Source organism: Panthera pardus, unplaced genomic scaffold (assembly GCF_024362965.1).
Source record: "Panthera pardus isolate Hobbes unplaced genomic scaffold, ASM2436296v1 HiC_scaffold_6, whole genome shotgun sequence".
Lineage (NCBI taxonomy): Eukaryota > Metazoa > Chordata > Mammalia > Carnivora > Felidae > Panthera > Panthera pardus.
Window position 1 is genome coordinate 37,886,546 of NW_026526991.1, and position 20,299 is coordinate 37,906,844.

Here is a 20,299-nt window from a genome sequence, read left to right on the forward strand (position 1 = left end):
TTACCCCTTGCTGAAGTGGCCATTCTTGAGTCACTTGCATACCTACTCCTGGAAATAAGCTGTTATTATTAGAAACTGTATCCACTGACAGATAGAAATGCATATTTGATTATGGAAGCATATAGTTTAATCTAAGTCTTTAAGTAAACATATTAAGTAGAGCAAAAAATCACTGACTCTTTGAGAATTACCTTCTTCTTTATGAAGAAGGTATATGTATATCTTTATATATAAAATTATCTCAGAGCAAATAGAATTCATAGAGCAAACAGATTGCATTCTTTAAATATCAGAGAAAATCAAGAAAATAATAGGCTGATGTGAAAAAGAGACAATCATAAAGAAAAACTTTGAAAATAAGAGATGAAAGATGTAAGGAACCTATCAGAGTTGAAGAATACAATAACAAAATGAAAAATACACTAAAAAGAGAAATACTAGGAATAATTAGCACAAAAATATGGCAAAACAATATTAAAATACCAGTCAAAATTGAATTTAAGCCAAAATTAAATGTGATAAAGGATAATACTTAATTTAGAGAAAAATTGCAAAGAATTTATTAGCCTCCTAAATTTCATGTATCTGGCATCAGAGTTTTGAAATATATGTGAATGAGGCAAAAACTGATAGTGGGAAAAATTAGCAATTCACACAACTTTCTCAGAGATTAATAGCTCAAATAGACAAAAAAGTAAGACTATATGAGATTTCAGTAAATTACTTAACAAGCTTGAGTACACATATAGGTTTGTATATATATTTATTTATTGTTTCAGACATCTGTGGAATATTTACCATGTAGGACTCCAAAAATATTACTAAAATAAAAAATGAGAAATCACACAGGTAATATTCTCTGATGAATATGTAACAAAATCACAAAATAAAGAATAAAAGTGTAGTCTTCTTAAAACCATTCCCTTGGAAACATTTTTTTTTTTGATCTAAGTAACATTTGCTTTAAATAAGAAATCAAAATTGAATGGTAGACAAGAATGAAATGATCCACTCTGCCAAAAGAAACAAGACATAGCTATAATTGGGATTCTGAGGAAACATGCAGGGTCATTAACACACCCATAACCTAAGCAAACTACAAGGAAGAAAGTAATAAGAATAAAAGCATATGGTACTAGTAAGTCATAATGACGCAAAATATATTTCATAAAAACAAATACTGGATTGTTGAAAAGACCAATAACATAAGTGAAATGTTTTCATGTTTGTCAATAAAAAGAGCACTGGTACAACTTATAAAAAGAGAAAATCCAGATGAAATACACATTCTAAGACCATAGAAAGTATTAAAACTGACAGGTGATAGAAAATTGAAATAGCTTAATAACAGAAGAAATTGAAAAGAAAAGCTAAAACCTATCCTTAAGAAAGGCCCCAGTTCCAAATGAATTTACAGAAATCTACCCTTCAAAGAATAGGTACTTCTAAAATGTTTTAACTAAAACTAATGGAAAATAGTATCTTGTAACTCAGTAAATAAAATATTAGCCAGCATTTGATTAATTCTAATATAACAAATGATCTGATGTCAGAGTAAATGATTATCATAAAACTAACATTTTATAGAATGGAATCAATGTATACCCATGATTACAAGTCTTGATAAAATAATGAATTTTAGGAGTCAGAAAATTACATACAATAATTATTTTGAGGGGCACTTAGGTGGCTCAGTCGGTTAAGCGTCCGACTTTGGCTCAGGTCATGATCTCACGGTTCGTGGGTTCAAGACCTGAGTTGGGCTCTGTGCTGACAGCTCAGAGCCTGGAGCCTGCTTCAGATTCTGTTTCCCTCTCTCTCTGCCCCTCCCCTGCTCACGCTCTGTCTCTCCCTCTCAAAAATAAATAAACATTAAAAAAATTAAAAAATATATTATTTTGATTTTAACCTAAAGTTATTTATTTAGTTAAATTATTTTGCATCATCTTTGAAAATCTTCATTTTAATTTCAGGAAAAAATGTAGAAAATCTTAAAAGATTTTTTAAACAAAGAAAAAATGTCTAAATCACAGGATTGAGATTCATACACCTCATAAATTCAGAAGATGTGATTTTGTTTTATAATTAGGAGAAAATGTACTCAGGTTTGTTTTTGATAATCTTTAATTTTATCCAATATTCCATATAACTATACTTATAACCAAGCAACACTTCATTAGTTACTTGTTAGTTTGATATGAAAATGCAGTAAGTTACTAAACAAGTATTTTTCCTCCTTCTCTATCCCAAGCTGTAGTTTATAAAAGAAACATCAATAGAAAGCTAGAAAGCAGCCCCAGGGAATCTAACATAATGAGGAGAAACTCATTATTTTGTTTTTTACTTGGAAGTTTAAATCATCTTAATAGTAATCATGTTCTTAACAAAATGCATCAACTATTCACTATAACCATTTCTGCAAACTCCAAGCTTCACCTTGTCTTATGAACATCTTTTAAAGATGTAGACGTAGATAGTATCACGCTAACCTCACCATGCAATTCCCAAAGTAACTAAGAAACTGGATGACAGTATGATATAGCAGCGATAAGGTAAAAGGGGAAACATATTGTTAAGTAGCTTGATAGCAGAATAATATATCAAAGTGTGTCAGTTTGGATAAAAACATTCATTCATTTTCTAGTAGAGGAGACACTCGAGGACATAAAAAGTTAAATTTGTAAGGTTTCTTTATAACAAGCTCTCTGAAAACTTACCCAGCTTGATTGGGTGTCTCTCCAGCAATTTCTTGATAAAGTCTTTCTCTTCCAATTTCCTGAGCACTATGAAAAAGGGAATTGGGACTTACTAATGATAATTATGAAAAAAGCCTCCCAGGTTTACAATATGCACGGGTAGAATCACTACCAATATAAAAGCTTGGTTGCTTTCTTATGTGCTAAGCTAGGGAAATATTACAGAGCCGAAGGGTCCACATCATTTTGTGTCTAGTATTTTAAGATGCTGAATAATAAGTATTTAACTTTTATTGAGAAATCATTAGATCAGGAGTTGTGGAAGAAAAGGTAAAATACACACACTTCAATTTTAAGGTAAATGTAAAGCTCTGTGAAAGATATTCTGTTCTTTCATCCAGCTGCATCTAAGGTCAGTTGAGGTCATAAATGAAGCATAAATAAATAATAGTGTGGCTGGACAGGCTGGGTAGCTGGGGGTGCACTGTTGAGGTATCATATTGCTAATCTGTATGTGGTAGTTTTATTGTATTCCTACAGTCATATATCCAGTATACTTAACTGGCCAGTGGATAAGTGTTCATTATATTCATTTTCTAAGAAACTTCAGAAACAACTTGTCTACACACAAAATGTTGTAGTTTGGACAATGTATTTTAAAATATCTCCCCAGAGAGCTTAAAATAAGACTTCCTTAAAATTTTTCACAAGTGCTAAAATGAACTTTGATGTATTTTTGAGTCATACCCACTGGTTCTTACTCCTCCCACTTGTGGAAGGAAGATTAAATTTGATCATTGTAGAAAGATGGAGTCCAGCCCCTTAAATCCTCATTTTCTCAGAATTCACATTTTGTAAGAAGTCTAAATCTTGTCAGTAGAGCCTGACACAGGTATCACTGTTAACTAGTGAATACAAATACTTATATTTATGTCACAAGAAAACCTAATTCCATACAATCAGTTCCACTCAACAAACAATTTTTAAGTGCCTACAACTGTCATGATGCTGTATTGGATACAATGGCATATACAAAAATTAGTAGGACATGGATGTCCTAGTATTTAGTATAGGAGAGGACAGTAGGTTGTTCAACGTCTTTCAAACATGCAAAGACAGATTACATTTTGTTCAGGTCTAATCCCTGACAGATTCCCAAAACAATCAAATCAGGTGTTCATTTGCATGGATGCCATGAAGGTTGGAAACAAGAAAAAATGAAATGAGCTAATTTCAAGGAGCAAGGGTATAGTTGGTTGTCATGATGTACAGACATAGATGCGAGATTAAATAGAAAAATGAGGTGAAGCTATAGAAGAAAAGGGAAGACATCTAATATAATAGAAAAGAAAGCTCAAACAAAAGGAAGTGAATTTTGATTTCCTGAGGTCTCAGGTAATGCAGGCAGATCAAGATTCATTTTTAGCTGCTTGGGAAAATTAGAATGAATTTAAAAAGGTGGTGAGGGAGAAGGAAGAAGAAGAAAAGAAAAAGGACGAAATGCTGAATATAGTTCCTGGAAAAACTGGGAAGCATTACTCATTCTGACCACATAATGGATTGTTTAACAAAGAAAACTGTATCTTAAGCTTTGTATACCTAAAGATTTGTTTATTGGGTAAGTAATCACTTTCAAATGAAATAGGTACCTTCCATTTCAGAGACTCTCTTAGCAACTACAGCTTTTCGTTTTGGAGCCTAAATTGTTCCTTTGGTTGTGGTAGGTTTGGCAAACACTTTAAGCAGAGTCTGGGCCAGGATTTTGTCATTATATAAATTCATGATTTAACAATTCTAGGATTGTCAAACGTTTTTTGTGATATACTCCAATGCCAGCCCAAATCCCATGAAGAGAAGTCATTCAGTTTTTGATAAATAACACAGAGTAGAATATCTTTAACACCATAGGGAGTGAAGTTTTTAATTTGAGCACATTTAAATTGGGCTGATTATCTTTAGGGTTTACCAGTTAGTCTTCATTTAAGAAACATGGCGAGTTTTTGGTGGATGAAAGCAGAAATGATTGGTAGATGAGAAGGACACACTGATGATCATGTCTTATTAGTAACTGGTAGTGTGAGAGTGTTTTCTTTCACAACACAGCCATGGAAGTGCAAAGCATTATTGACCATTTATTTCATTTTCTTGGTACATATGCTCTGTTGTACAGCTTTAGATTTTTAAACTGACCATTTATCTGTGTACTGGGAGCTGATTATGAAGTAGTGAAGAATTTTATTGGTGGTTTGAAACTGCCTATGGTAGGAATATTTACACAACAGAAATCAGCAAATGGTACCAGCCAGGGCTTCTGTTTTGTTCTGTTTTGTCAATTTATTTTGGAGAGCTGGTTACTGATTATTTACCAGGACACCACTCTTGCTGTTTTGTTCTGTGCCTCACTCACCATGTTCCAGTGACACTGGTTTTGCCTATTTTTCCAACATGGGACTTGCTCCCCTCAGTTTAAGGTCTTTGCCCTTTCTATCCTCTTTGTCTGGATGGTCCTCCTTTGGATTTTCAGAAGGTTGTCTCTTAGCATTCAGGTTTCACTCTAAATGTCACCTTTCCAGAGAGGCTTTCCAAGACTATCCTCATCAAGGGACCACCACATGTGACTCAATGTTATCAACCTTAGCTCTGCAACCTGGAATAGTGTCTTCAAAGTGTGCTCCGTGGGGCGCCAGGGTGGCTCAGTCAGTTAAGCGTCTGACTCTTGGTTTCAGCTCAGGCCATGATCTCACGGTTCATGAGTTCGAGCCTCGTATCGGGCTCTGTACTGACTCTGTGGAGCCTGCTTGGGATTCTCTCTCTCCCTCTCTCTCTGCCCCTCCCCTGCTTGTGTCCTTTCTCTCAAAATAAGTAAACAAACTTAAAAAAATGTTACATGTTCTTGTATCAGTTCGTTTGTATCTGATTGCAAGTCGCAGAAAACCAGGTGGGAAAGCATGTGTTTGTCTCAGAGACAAGAATCAAGAACCATGGGGTTACACAATTCAAGGCTAGTACAACAGCTCAGTGATGGCGTCAAGGGCTAGGCCCCTTTCTTCTTCCTGCTCCACCTTCCTTAGCATGGGAGGGTTTTCTGTATGATCGCAAAGTGGGAAAAGAGGAAAGGTGCAAAGACCAAATTGCTGAAGGCATATGTCAGCAGTTTGTCCACTTAAAAAGACTTCCTGGAAGCCATACCCAGTGCCTTTACACTTAAAACAATTGGCCAGATGACAAGAGTCTGGAAAGAAAAGTATTTTTGCTTTCCAGCTTTTATAGTAGAAGGCAAGGGACATGCAGGTTTTAGATGGTTTTGGAGTAGATAATGTGCATTGTTTGCCACAGAACCCAGTGCATGTTTATGGAATTAGTGGACAATATGCTTTAAATGACCCAGATCCATCTTCACCCAGGTTCCAGATTCAGATGAGTCATAGGTCAAATTCTTCAGTCTAAATGTCAGTCAAGTTGATAAAAATTCACTGCAAAGGAAAAAAGAAAATGATAATTGGATTATTCCAGATCACGAGAAGCACGTGCCATTTAAGTCTCAGTATTTTCCTGGTTTGGGTTGTAATGTCCAACCTATCTTAAAGGAAATCTTTTCAAGATATGTTATCTTGCTACCATGAGGCAGTTGATGATTGATCACTTTTCAATGGTCAAAATATGTTATCAATATGAACATATTGATTATAACATAATATATTGAAGGGTTACCTCCTGAGACTTTGGGTAGTGTTATTTGCTCCAGCATATAATGACCCATGATGCTATGTAAAAAAAAAAAAAAATTAAAAAAATTTTAATGTTTATTTAGTTTTGAAAGAAAGAGAGGGCAAGTAGGGGAGGGGGCAGAGAGGCAGACACACACAGAATCCAGGCTCCAGGCTCTAAGCTGTTGGCACAGAGCCTGACTTAGGACTCAAACTCACAAACCGCGAGATCATGACCTGAGCCCAAGTCAGATGCCACAGAGCCACCCAGGCGCCCCTAAAAATTTTTTTGGCCATACCTTTATTTTATTGTTACTCCCTTTTCTGTGGCAGCATAAGGAAATAAATAAGAGCATGGACACTGCAGTCAAACATGTGGTTTTGGATCCTGGCCCTATCATTTATTCGTTGTATTGCCTTGACCCAGATAATTCATCTTTCCAAGCCTTAGTTTTTCGTTGTTTATCTTTAAGTACACAGAGGAAACAATAGTAATTCTTTTATTCATTTATGAGGATATTACAAAATGATATAAGTAGGGTCAGTAAGCACTGAATAAATGATGACCATTACCTCACCTTGCTCTGGATCACATAGAAAACTGTGTGTCAGTAGTAAACTGAAGAGATGCCTCTGTGACCAGCTTCCTGCATCAGCGTCATCTGAGAGGACTAATAAAAGAGCAGATTTCAAGGCTCAACCCTCCATGTTCTTTTTATGTCAATTAAAAGAAATTTATGTTTATTTTTGAGAGAGAGAGAGAGAGAGACAGAGTGCGAGCAGGGGAGGAACAGAGGGAGAAGGAGACACAGAATCCGAAGCAGGCTCCAGACTCCAAGCTGTCAGCACAGAGCCCAATGCGGGGCTCGAACCCACAAGGGCGAGATCATGACCTGAGGCAAAGTCGGACGCTCAACTGACTGAGCCACCCAGGCGCCCCCTTTTTATGTCAATTTTTAATAATAAATGGTCCAGGGTTAAATTTGTTTGTTGATTAAAATTTGAGAACCACTGCATTTCACCCTCAAGTAAGGATTTGTTGATCAGCTTAGCTTAATCTCTGTTAACAACCTTGGAGAAGTGCTGGGAATGATTTTAAGAATATGGATTCTGAGTTACATCTCAGTGTAGCCCAGATTCTAGAGCCATGTCACTGAGATTCAAATCTTAATTCTACAACTTAACTGTTTCCTTGGGGAAGTAATTTTAACTCTATTGGTCACAGTTTCCTTTTCTGTAAAACGAGGATAATAGTACCTATCTCATAGTGCTGTTAGGAAGAGTAAAATGCTGGGTGCGGGATGGGCTAAATGGATGATGGACATTAAGGAGGGCACCTGTTGGGATGAGCACTATGTGTTGTATGTAAGTGATGAAACCCTGGGTTCTACTCCTGAAACCAATACTACGCTGTAAGAGAACTAACTTGAACTTAAATAATTTTTTTTTAAAAAACAGGAGGAAAATGTTTAAATAAATGTGGTACTAAATATTATGTATAACAGATACTAATATTATAAGTAGCATTTTTATTTAAAATCCCCAGGGTGTAGGGGGATGGGCTAAATGGGTAAGGGGCATTAAGGAATCTACTCCTGAAATCATTGCTGCAGTATATGTTAACTAACTTGGATGTAAATTAAAAAAATAAAATCCCCAGGGTATATCTTAAGATTCCATATCTGTGATTCTCACTATAACTATACATTGTAATCACTGAGGAGCTCTGCAGATCCTGATGTCTAGGCCATACCCCGGAGCAATGAAAGCAGAAATATATGTAGGTAGGATCTAGGTATGTGTTGTTGTGTTTTTTGTTTTTTTTTTTCCCAGCGCTCCCAGGTAACTACAGTGGGTAGCCAAGACTGGGAACCACTCCTTGTCATTTAAAAGCTCTCCAGGTGATTCTGATGATCAGCGAATACTATCTGAAAGGGGTCTACTGGTAAATGGACTAGGGATTAATCTTTATTGAGGGAGGAAAGATTAAGAGCTCAGCCTCTGACCAGGAAAGCCTGCAGAGCACAGAGCTATTACAAAAGTACTGAATGTTGAAGGAAAAGCTGCTAAAAGAAAAGCTGTGAATGGAATAAAAATAAAAGGCACAGGGTTTAGAATCACTTAGACTAGGACTCCAGGCCCAGATCTCCTGTTTGTTAATGAGATACTTAAAACTCTGTAGAAGCCTCAATTTTCTCATTGCAAAATGTGGATATTTACTACCACATAAAGGTTGTTGTAAGGAGAAAATGTAAAGCTCTTAGTATACAGTGACCCCTACTTCATAGACATTAAATAAAAGTTTATTGTTATTGTTGCCTTTAGAAGCGAGGACTCTTGTGGCCCCTGGGTGCCTCAGTCGGTTAAGCATCCAACTTTAGCTCAGGTCATGATCTTGCTGTTCTCGTGTTCAAGCCCCGCGTCAGGCTCTGTGCTGACAGCTCAGAACCTGGAGCCTGCTTTGGATTCTGTGTCTCCCCCTCTCTGCCTCTCCCCCGCTCATGCTCTGTCTCTCTCTTTTTCTCAAAAATAAATAAACATTAAAAAATTTTTAAAAAGTGAGGATTATTGTATAGCTAAAATTAACAACACAGGAAACAACAATGTTGGCAGATGTGGGGAAACAGGAATCGTCTTACACTGTTGGGAATGCAAACTGGTGCAGCCACTCTGGAAAACGGTATGGAGGTTCTTCAAAAAGTTAAAAAATAGAACTACCCTACACCCAGCAATTGCACTACTAGGTATTTCCCCAAAGGATACAAAAATACTAATTCGAAGGGATACACGCACCCCGATGTTTATGACTGATGAATGGATAAAGAAGATGTGTGTGTGTGTGTGTGTGTGTGTGTGTTACTCAGCCATTAAAAAGAATGAAACCTTGCCATTTGCAATGATGTGGGTGGAGCAAGGGAGTATGAGGCTAAGTCAAATAAGTCAGTTAGGGAAAGAGAAATACCATATGACTTCACTCATATGTGGAATTTAAGAAATAAAATAAATGAACATGGTGCGGGGGGCAAACTAACAAACAGACTCTTAACTATAGAGAACAAAGTGATAGTTACTGTAAGGGAAGTGATAGGGGGATGGGTTAAATGGGTGATGGGGATTAAGGAAGGCACTTATGATGAGCACTGGGTTTTGTATGTAAATGATGAATCACTAAATTGTACACCTGAAAAAAAAAAGGTTGTAATAATATTGTTTGGTGACAGATGTATCTGCACTTATTGTGATAAGCACTAAATAGCATATAGAATTCAAGAATCAGTATGTTTTATGCCCCAAACTAATATCACACTGTATATTAATTATATTTCAATAAAAATTACTAATAAAAAAAAAAAAGAAGTGCGGTTTAATGGAATCCAGAGTATGAGAAAGCGTGAGGGGGCAAATGTAATACCCCAGCATTTGCTTAGGTAATGAGTAGGCGGATGAACCTGAGAAATGGTGGGCCAGAGGAGGAGTGGGTTTCTGGAAAATATTGTTGAGATCTTCTTGCTTTCATTGTTTGTCTGGCAGCCTCCCCATCCTTCCCTAATATTCCTCCTAACCTGAGCTAAACTAGTTAGCCCAAACTTCTATATTAGTAACCAAATTTGGTAGAATAGTTTCATAAAATAAGTGCAAGGAGGTTCTGAATAGGAACATTGTGTGGACTCATAACTAAACTATGCACACTTTATTGCATTAGTTTTCAAAGCAAGCATTTTGCTGACTCAAAGGCTTCTTTTGCTCCCTTCCAGGTCCTGGCCTTGTAGGTTTCTGGTACTTTTACAGAGCTAAAAGGGATCAGAATTACTTTGAAAATTCCAGTCTCGTATCCAGTTTATCCACTCATCACCTCTTTGTTTGTAGCACCAGCCAAGTCTGGGCTGGAGGGATCTGATTTCTCCCACGTTTGGTTCTTAGACTTCTTTTGGCTTTTACCAACTGCTATATATCCCGTGACCTCATACTGCTCGATTCTCTTGGGTGGGTACCGACAAGATGGGTCAGGCTCCCTTGGGCTCCGCTGTCCAGTTCTCTCCCTCTGATCACATAGGTATAGATGGCAGGCAGACCACCAAGTCCATTGCGTTTCTTGTGCACCCAGGAAAGAGTCTAGTCTGCCTTCGTTCAGGCACCCCCAGTGGCTACCATTGGTTCTACTGTGAACACTTCTCAGTGACACAAGGGAAGCAAAGACAGTACTGTGACCCCAATTAGTGATGTAACACTTCTCCATGGATTTTTTTTTTTCATCTCACAATTACTGTTTACTCAGGACTGGAAAAGGCCTATGGTGTAATGTGACAGGGCTGGCCCAGCCTTTATTTTTTATTTTTTATTTTTTATTTTTTTTTATTTCTGGCCCAGCCTTTAATAGGATGTGCCTGGTTTCCTTGATCGCTTTTTTTGAGTGATATATCTTAACCTTGAATGGTCACAGGAATTATCTGGAGCTTAAACAAACAAACAAACAAACAAACAAACAAAAATCCTGATGACTGGATCTCAGGCTTAGAGATTTTGATACAATTAGTGTGGAGTAGCAGACTGGTTTAAAAACTCTGCAAGTGATTCTAGTGACAGCCTTTGCTAAGGAACACTGTTTAGAATGGGGTGGTACTTAACACTAATTACTTTCATCCATGGGCTTTTATCAGTCATTCTGAGACCCTTGGAAAAACCCCATTTAGTGTTATCCAGGGCATTAAAGAATAATGAAAAATCATTTTATTTACTTTCTCAACAAATGGGGTCTGTGAACCGACAACTTTGGAATCGCTTGAAGTGTTTGTTTAAAAGGCAAATTCCTAGGCCTTACTTTCACAACCTTCTGAATTAACCTCTTTAAAGTGGGGGTGGGAGAGGGGTCATAAACATACATTTTAGTAATTTCCCCCAAGTGACTGTTAAGCATATTCATGGTTTAGAGCCATTAATCTGTACCTGAGTTCTTCAACCCCGACTGCACATTAGAATCACATAGGGGCTATAAAGATACCCATGCCAAATAGACCAGTGGTTCTCAACCTTGGCTGCACTTCAGCATCACCTGGAGGCTTTTTGAAAGCCTCATACCCAGGCCTTACTCTGCCAATCTCATCAGAATCTCCCGGGTGGGACGTAAGCATCTATGGTTTTTACAACTCCCTAAGTGATACCAATCTACAGCCAAGGTTGAGAACCAATATTCTTTTAAAAAAATTTTTTTAATGTTTATTCATTTTTGAAAGACAGAGAGAGACAGAGCACAAGCAGGGGTGGGGCAGAGAGAGACGGGGGCACAGAATCTGCAGCAGGCTCCAGGCTCTGAGCTGTCAGCACAGAGCCTGATGCGGGGCTTGACCCACAAACCGTGACATCATGACCTGAGCCGAAGTTGGATGCCTAACTGACTGAGCCACCCAGGTGCCCCTGAGAACCAGTATTCTGAATATTCTGGTATAATCTGCGGGGTGGGGGGGAGATGAGTCCCAGGCGCTAATAATTTTTAAATGTACCTCAGATGAATGTAATGTTCAGCCAAGGTTGAGAACTCCTGAATATTCCGCTTGGTGTCATTTTCAGCTTTTCTGAACTTCCCTCAGTGTGGTTACTCAGTGCCCTTTAGCCTACAGATGCAGGCTTGCCTCCTTCCCCACACCAGATCTATGCCAGTCTTGACCAAGGTTCATAGTGATCTGGAGGTTTAGTCTCATGAGAAGTTGTGTCCACCTAGACATAAACCTCTAACCCTTTGAGTTAGTTTCATTAATTAATCTATTGCTCATTCTGTAAGTGTGTATCAAACACCTAATATTTGTCTAGTACTCTGCATTGAACAATGGATACAATGACAAATAAGATATTGTTCCTGGAATGTCAAGAAGCTCATGGATTTGCAAGGGTAAAGGGGCGTGTATACATGCAAACAGAGGTGTAGCATTGAGTAGTATTTATTACAGTGGCTGAGTGAAAAGAGAAATGTAGAACATAGACATAGACATGTCTAAGGAGATGCTATTTAAGCCAAGTCTTCCATACATGATTTAAAACACCTTCCATGATTATGATATCTCTCTACTTCATCTCTTGCTACTCTTACTCTGGTTCCAATTTCAGCCTGCCTAATTCTTTTCAGTTCTCTGAATGCCCCACACTCTCTTACAAGACTTCAACCTGCATTTATTTGCCTAGAACACTCTTCCCATTTTCCCCACCTGCACCTCCTACCTAGGATTCTGCTTAGCTGTTACTTCCACAAAGAGATCCTTCCTGACCTCCTGAGCTATAATAAATGTCTTTGTTATACATTCATCCACTAACTTTAAGCAAGTCTTTTATAGGACAAGCCCATTTTATTGCATGTCTGTGACTCCTCCCCCCTATCCCCCCGGCCAAACCTATAAATTTCATGCAAGTGACAGCAACCAGCTATCCCCTTCACCACTATGTCCCATGCATACTGCAGTGTCTGGCATTATTGGATGAATGAATTAACTGCATTCCAGGAATAAGGGATGATATGTGCAAAGCCATATAGGTATGGAAATCTGTGGCATGTCCTAGAATAAAAAATATTTTGGATGGCCAAAGTATAGAATGGGCAGGAGGAGGTTTCTAGAGATGAGTCTGGAGAGGATGGTTATTAAGGGCCCTGTATGTAACCCTATATGATCTGAACTTCACCCTGTAGGCAGTGGGAAGTCAGAGGTTTTATGTGGCGGAGTATAATAATGAGGTTTATCATTCAGGATAATCACTCTGGTAGCAAGGTGGAGGATGGAATGAACAAAAAAAGGCTAATTTAAAAAACAGTTGGGAGATGTTCCAGTAATACAGGTGAAAAATAATAAAGGCTTTTCTGAAGTAATCAAGCGAAAGGGCTCCATTCAAAACGTACATTTCAGATAGAATATACAGCTCTTACTGACTAACTGCATGTGGGGGTGAATGTGAAAGATGATGTTTAGCTTGGAGGACAGGCTTGGTAGGAATGCTATTCATGGAATTATGGAATAAGGAAAGAGAAGAACTAGTTTCAGGAAAAAAAATTAATGAGCTCAGTTTGTAACAGTTGAGAGTTCCACATACCTGTAGACATCCATGTAGTCTTTTGTGTAGTTAAAGATGCATACGTTCTTAGCTTGGTAACTTATTGATTGTGGATACAGTTGGTATTGTCTAACTGACTACGTTGACTTCCAATTTACGCACAAAAAGACAAACTCTTCAGACTGGCAGTGTTGTGTTGATTTCATGATTTTTGCTTCATTGGGCCACAATTAACAATCAGTTGGCAATACTTCAAGGGAGAGTCTCCATTAAAGTCACTCACTAGTTATTTTCTTTGATAGAGACATATATGTATGCCATTCCCACCCAAATTCTGAGGAGGTAATGATTTTATTATAGGTAGCAATGCTGTTATATTTCTTTTTCATTTGATTGTGAGTTCAGAAAGGAAGTATGTCTTAACTCTTCCAGTTAAACTTAGTGCCAAGTCTAATGGGAAGAGAAATTAGTGGATGGATGGATGGATGGATGGATGGATGGATGGATGAATTTATAATCTGACAGGGATATGGGATGCTTTCTGTAGCTAATCACTTAGAAACTGAAAACCTTCCATCTTAAACATAAATGCCTAAGTGACTGCACTGAGTTATTAACTACAACAGATAGAAGAGGTCACCGTAAGTTATTTTTAAAATGTCCTTTCATCGTATCATTTTCTCCAGGCACTACAAAACCATCCTGGGAATTTTAAAGCTATGGGTATAAAAGACAATGTTTCTTGATACATTAACCTTTGATATTGTCCAGCAAAAGATGAGCCTTTAACTTATTATTGAATTTTTTTTGCTTGGTACTGTTCTTAGAAGCTGGTAGGTGGGTACACAATCAGATTATTTTAGGAAAATAACCTTATGGACCATATGAAGAGGCTGGAGAAGAAATGACTCTATTTGGATAGAGGGGAGATGATGATAAGGGCTTGGAATAATAATAGCCATATGGAGAAAGCCCGTTCATTCATAAATTTATTCATTCCTTCCTTCATTCATTCATCAAATATTTATTCACTGTATTATACTATGGGGATGCCAAGGTGACCCAACTTAGATAGAGTTTGGGTAAGAGTTTAAACTGTAAGAGTTTATAGATAAACATTTGTTATATTAATAAATGTAAAATTGCAGATGTGATAAATGTGGTATGGGAAAGGAAAAGTCACACTGAAAACAACATCTCAGAGGTAAAATTGACAGGCTTTCTTTGGTTATTGGGGTATCGATGAAAGACACGCTACCTCTTCTTTCCCGAAATAATATTCAAACTGATTTGCGTGACAGAGAACATATATGAAATGCCATTAAAGAAGGTGTATTCAGTGACTAATTGCGTAGAACAAATTAAAATGACTTTTTATCAAAAGATGAGATCAATAAGCTATGAATTATAAGTTCTGATTTTGCAATTTATTCCACTTACTCATTACACCATCCCATTAGAATGATGGTACTTTGCTGATAAGAGACAGTTGACTCTAGATCCCTCTATTTTGATTCTTTTTTAGATGTCGCCAGAGCAATTGAATTACTGGAAAAACTACAGGAATCTGGAGAAGTACCAGTGCACAAGCTACAATCCCTCAAAAAAGTGCTTCAGAGTGAGTTTTGTACTGCTATTCGAGAGGTATGACACTAAAATTTTAATAACGATATTTAGCTATTTGTCTCCTGAATAGAAAAGATGTCTTTTCCACACAAACAGTTGAAATAGTTAAGATTGGAACTACATCTTAGCTTTCTGTTTTTAGCTGCTTGGACAGATGATAAAATATAATTTAGTCTGCTAAATTCATAAATTAGATCCAGTCAGGATTTATACAGTCATATAAAACCAAATGTTGACTTTATGGTACCAATGAGGTCACTGCCTCAGCAGGTAGCTGTTACTTACTTGCAGTCTAAGTTATTTAGTGGTCACATGAAGTCATATGGATACTCAGTTCAAAATAGTCATAATTAGTGGGGGATTGTGCTTTTCTTAAAACAACATTCAACTGAATCTTAGATAAATCTGGAAGAGTAACCTCCTACTGACTAATGTTACAGTTATCCAAACATTACTGTCTAGTACAATAATGGAAAATCTCTGAACAGACTGATATGCCCCTCTAACAAATCTTTGCGATGCTTTCCTTGCTAGAGATTTTAAGAAGCCTAACATAAAACAAGTGTGTAGAAATGACTGTTTGAATCTTGTATTGACTTGTGGTGGAACTGACTAGTCTGCTAATTAATTTAATTGTTAAAATAAAGTTCATTCAAGATGTATATACCATATTGTTTCTTGAATAAAATAATATTAAGTCCATCATTTCTTCCCCACCAGGTACTAAGCAGTAATTCATTAGTTAGGACCTGAAGTCCATAACTCCAGCGTATTTGCTCTGCTAGAAGTCCCCACTAATGAATTATTTACTGTCATCTCCCAAACCAGTTGAACCCAGTGACTTTCTGGAGAGTTTGTTGTAGCAGAGGACATACACTTGTCAAGGAATACTTGTTACCAACTTCCTTTCCTTTTTGCAACTCTACCTGTGGCCAATGCATATATTTTTACCTCAACAATGCTAATATATGAGTAGTCACTACATAGGAAAACCCAGGTGACTAAGACAGAGACATACAAAACTTCTCTCACTATAGATTTAAACTGTAGCCTATCCAGTGAGGTACAGTTTGGATTTTGCTGAGATTTGATTTAGACTGTGCTTGTGCTAAATCTTTATCAGGTGAAGTTGTTCACTATTTGATTTTTGTTTATAATGAACACAGCTTAAGTAAATAACCATAATTGTGTCTCCAAATTCTAACCTATGAATTTAACCAAAGGCCGAAAGGAAATTTCTGAAAGTGTATGAGTTCTCGGCCACTGACTGCTCAGTGGGAAAGGTATAGATATGTGGAAACCCCGTGGGCCTCTTTCAGGTCAATTCCTATAGTCACTCTGTAGATCAAGGTTAAATCCCCTACACGCTCTTTTCTTCCTTCACAGAGTGCTTGCTACTCCCCTGAGATTTGATGGCCGACTTTTCATTTTTAGATATTCTATCATCTCTTTTACTTTCCACAGAACTAACTAAAGGATAGGACACATCAAATGTGTATCTCTGCTAACTGGGAATTTGGCATGTGAGCAATGCAAAGTCTCCACCTTTGTGGAATTTACATTCCAGTGAGAAAATGATGATAAATAAATATGCAATACAATGTCAAAGGGTGACAAAACTAGGGAAATAAAAGAAGCAGGATTAGGGGAAGTAGGAATAAAGCTCTATTAAGTTAGGGTGGTAGGAAAATAACCTAACTGAAGTAATGGGACAGGTCACAAGTATCAGTGGGATACAGTGTTCCAGGTGGAAGAAACCACAAGTACAAAAATCCAGAGCCAAGAATGATCTTAGTCCATGGAAGGAAGATCCCAAAAGCCAGAATGTATGCAGTGAAATAAGCCAGGTAGGCTTCCCAGAGGCAGCCAGAGAGCAGATCACATGAGGCCTTGCATGCCGTTGTTAGGAGATTGGATTTCATTCTAAGCATGATAGAAAGCCCTTGGAGAATTTTGCCTTGACCTGATTAGATTTTAAAAGGTCTTTCTGAATGCTGTGAGAATACAAGTGTGTGGGCAAGAGAGGAAACAAGAGAGTCCAGTAACAAAGTAATGAGTAGATCAAGTGAGAGATGTGATGATGGTTGCTTGTGTGATAACAGTTTTAGCTGTGGGAAGTCTTCAGGTTCAATGTGTGTTTTTTGAGAGTAAAGTCAACAGGCATTGTTGATGCATTGGATGTATGGATGAGAGAGCAAGTCTCAATTGCCTTTTAGGTTTGGGCTTGAACAATTGGATGGATGGTTACATAAGGAAATAGAATCTTTGCAGTTGGACCAAGTTTGGAGAAGACTGTCCAAGAATTCTGTTATGGACAAAGCAAGTTGATGATGCTTTTCTGACATCCACGTAGAGAGTCTAACAGGCATCTAAGTCTGAAGCTTGGGGGAGAAGTTGGGTCTGGCGATGTAAATGTGGTATCGATATCTGTTCAAATAAATGCACAGACCTTTTTCTTTAAAGAGTTTACTAATGAAAAAGAGAATAAGAGTAAAATAGAAAAGAAATATGAAGACCTTGTATAGGCATTATAAATATATCTTTCAAACCTAGTTTGTGGTAAAGTGTCCTATGTGCATCATTAGTGGTCCATATAACTGAATTATGGGCAGTCCAATACTTTCAGAGGGAAAAAATCATATAATTTTTCTGCTTTACATTTTATGAATTTGGACTAGCAAGATTAATTTTAGATTCATACTAATGCCCTTATAATAATTTTGTCCTTTAAGGGCAATGCATGTTGTAGAGATATTATTTTGATCAATTCATCTTGACCCACATTTTACACTAGTTTTATGATATTATTCATATTTAAGTTTGGAATGTACCTCATTATTCTCGTTATATCACTTTACATTAACTACAGGAAGTAATGATAAAAATAGCAATAGGTATTCAATAATTCTGAATCATAGAATAATATTGCATATCCATCTAGTGAAAAGTTCTTCAATAAAAACATAAAATATGAACCCATGTTGCCAGACAGGTGAATGCACAAGCTGGTAAAGAAAAGTGTAGCTGGGAAGTATGGCAATATACAGCAATAAATATCTGAAAATTAAATTTTCTTGAGTCGAGAATCCTTTCCCTCCTGGTCTCTTGGGTACTGACTGTTCTACTGGCATGAAACCTTTGAAGGTTTAGTTTCCTATTCAAGTTATGCTTAGAATCTCGATGGTTAAATTATTTGAGTTTTTTCAGGAATATTTGTTAATTCATACTTTCCAGTGTGACAGTTATTAATTTGGTCATAACAGGTAGAGAAAGAACAAAGAACTACATGGGCGTCATTCTTAGTTGCATTCACCAGAGCAAAAACAGATAAAGGTCATTGTCAACAAGTCTGCGAAACCCAAATTATTCTAAAAATAAAAAGGGAGAGAATCAGTTGCCAACTCTTTAAATTGCCATACACCTTACACTAGTGTAACAGTAGTTATAGTTACGTGTTGAGGCAATCCCATGTTTTGCTTTACATTTGGATGAAACCACTGAATCAGCTCTTGGCCTATGGGTAGCACTTATATGGGAAGAATGGTTTAATGAAATTTTACTTTGTTTTTTACTGAAAATGAATGATTAAAAGAGATTAGATGTTTTCTCTACTTAACTATTCTTCTGTAATCTGTAATAAAGATAGAAAAAATCATGTTGAGACCCGTACTGAAACAAGACCATTTATGTACCCAACTAACATTGATGTATTAATAAACGAGTTTCATTTGAATGCCAACCCACATACAGCTGTAGCCATAGAATAAAGGTAGTAGATGGCACTACTTACCTTGATATTTTATTTTCTGGTTGAAGGATCTCAAAGGACCTGATTAACAGTTAAATTGCACCATTCTGTGCAAGTAATTTTGGGGTACATGGCGATAAATGGACTGACACATGATGTTCCTTTTCCCATAGTGAGAGGTACCAGCTGACAAGAGAAAGTTCACAGAACTTTTTGAATGAGAGATGAAATAAAAAACTTTATGGGACTGATAGTCCCAGTAAGGGCCATTTCTGGGCCTTTTTAACTGTCTTTTTAAGTGTCTTCTTCAAGTTTTTGTTCATCACTGTATTATTTAGGTTGAACGACCTAAATTTATAAATTGAAATGTAAGGAAATACATGGGTTGAAATATAAGGATTGTAAAATGTTGGCTTTGGTAAGAGAATTTCCTATGAGACTTGAATGGTGAATTTGAATTGAATTTAAATAGTTCGATTACCAAGAGATGAACTTTTTCCTGACACTTCATATTCTTCATGCCTCAGAGAAAGAAATCAATAGTATATGAGCGGTTATATTTTAAGAGGACATCCCATTTCTGCAACACAGTTCAAAGAAATTCTTTCTGAAACTAAAATAATAAAAAATAAACAGACTTAATCTATTTACTATCACCATCTTCCAAGTTTTACAACATTTAGGCTTCCTGCTTTCCAGGGGAATGTGCTCATCAATCTGGTGTTTGATGTGCTGCTGAGAGTGGTCTGTGGTGAGGACTTGCTCCAGCATTTATGGCTGTCCTATGCATTTTTGAACCAAAAATGCAGAACCAAATGACACAGTAGCCAAAAACTGCCTTCCCTGGCCAACTGCCAGATGCTGTGTGTTAGTATTTTCTAATGTAGTAGAACTGTAGATTAAGAAAATAAACCAATTCCATATGGAATCATTCTGATAGTCAGGATTGTCGGAAAACATTCTAGTTCTCTTCTTCTCAGCACATGTTACAACTGGATTTCCCCATCCTCTTTAAGGCGAGATGTGGTTGATGCCTTGGCTAAGGAAGTGTGAGTGGAAATGGTGTGTGCCACTTCCTTGGTGAAACCATTGAGTCAGTGCATGGTATGTTGTGTTCCTTGTCCTTTGCTATGTGACTAGTGATGTTTTTAGTTGGTGAATGATCAATCAGTCTGGGTTGCAGGGTGAGGAAATGGGAAATACAGGCTCTGCGAACCTTTTACGAACAGGTAGCCTGAGCAAGAAATACACCTTTGTGACTCTAAGCCTCTAGAATATTGGGTTGGAACATAATCCAAGCCATCCTGACTGATAATACACAATCATCAAGCCAAATTTAGCTTGGATAAAGGTTATAAGCAGTAGCAAGCATCCTTTTAACCGCTGTAAAGCAAAATTAATGTTTAAAGTCTATTATTTTCAATAAGATATGATAAATCTTTTTAAAACTATATGAAATTAATAACCAATATAAGTACCATGCCCATGGG

At 37.1% G+C, this 20,299-nt stretch overlaps 1 protein-coding gene across 1 annotated transcript in view; it reads left to right on the forward strand.

The window, feature by feature from the left end:
- The window catches only part of LIN7A (lin-7 homolog A, crumbs cell polarity complex component), a 126,661-nt gene that overhangs the window by 27,261 nt on the left and 79,101 nt on the right, over positions 1 to 20,299 (forward strand). The window contains exon 2 of the mRNA XM_019455212.2: positions 14,961 to 15,079. Within this exon, the coding sequence (XP_019310757.1) occupies positions 14,961 to 15,079 (119 nt within the window). The remainder of the gene's footprint in view (positions 1 to 14,960; positions 15,080 to 20,299) is intronic.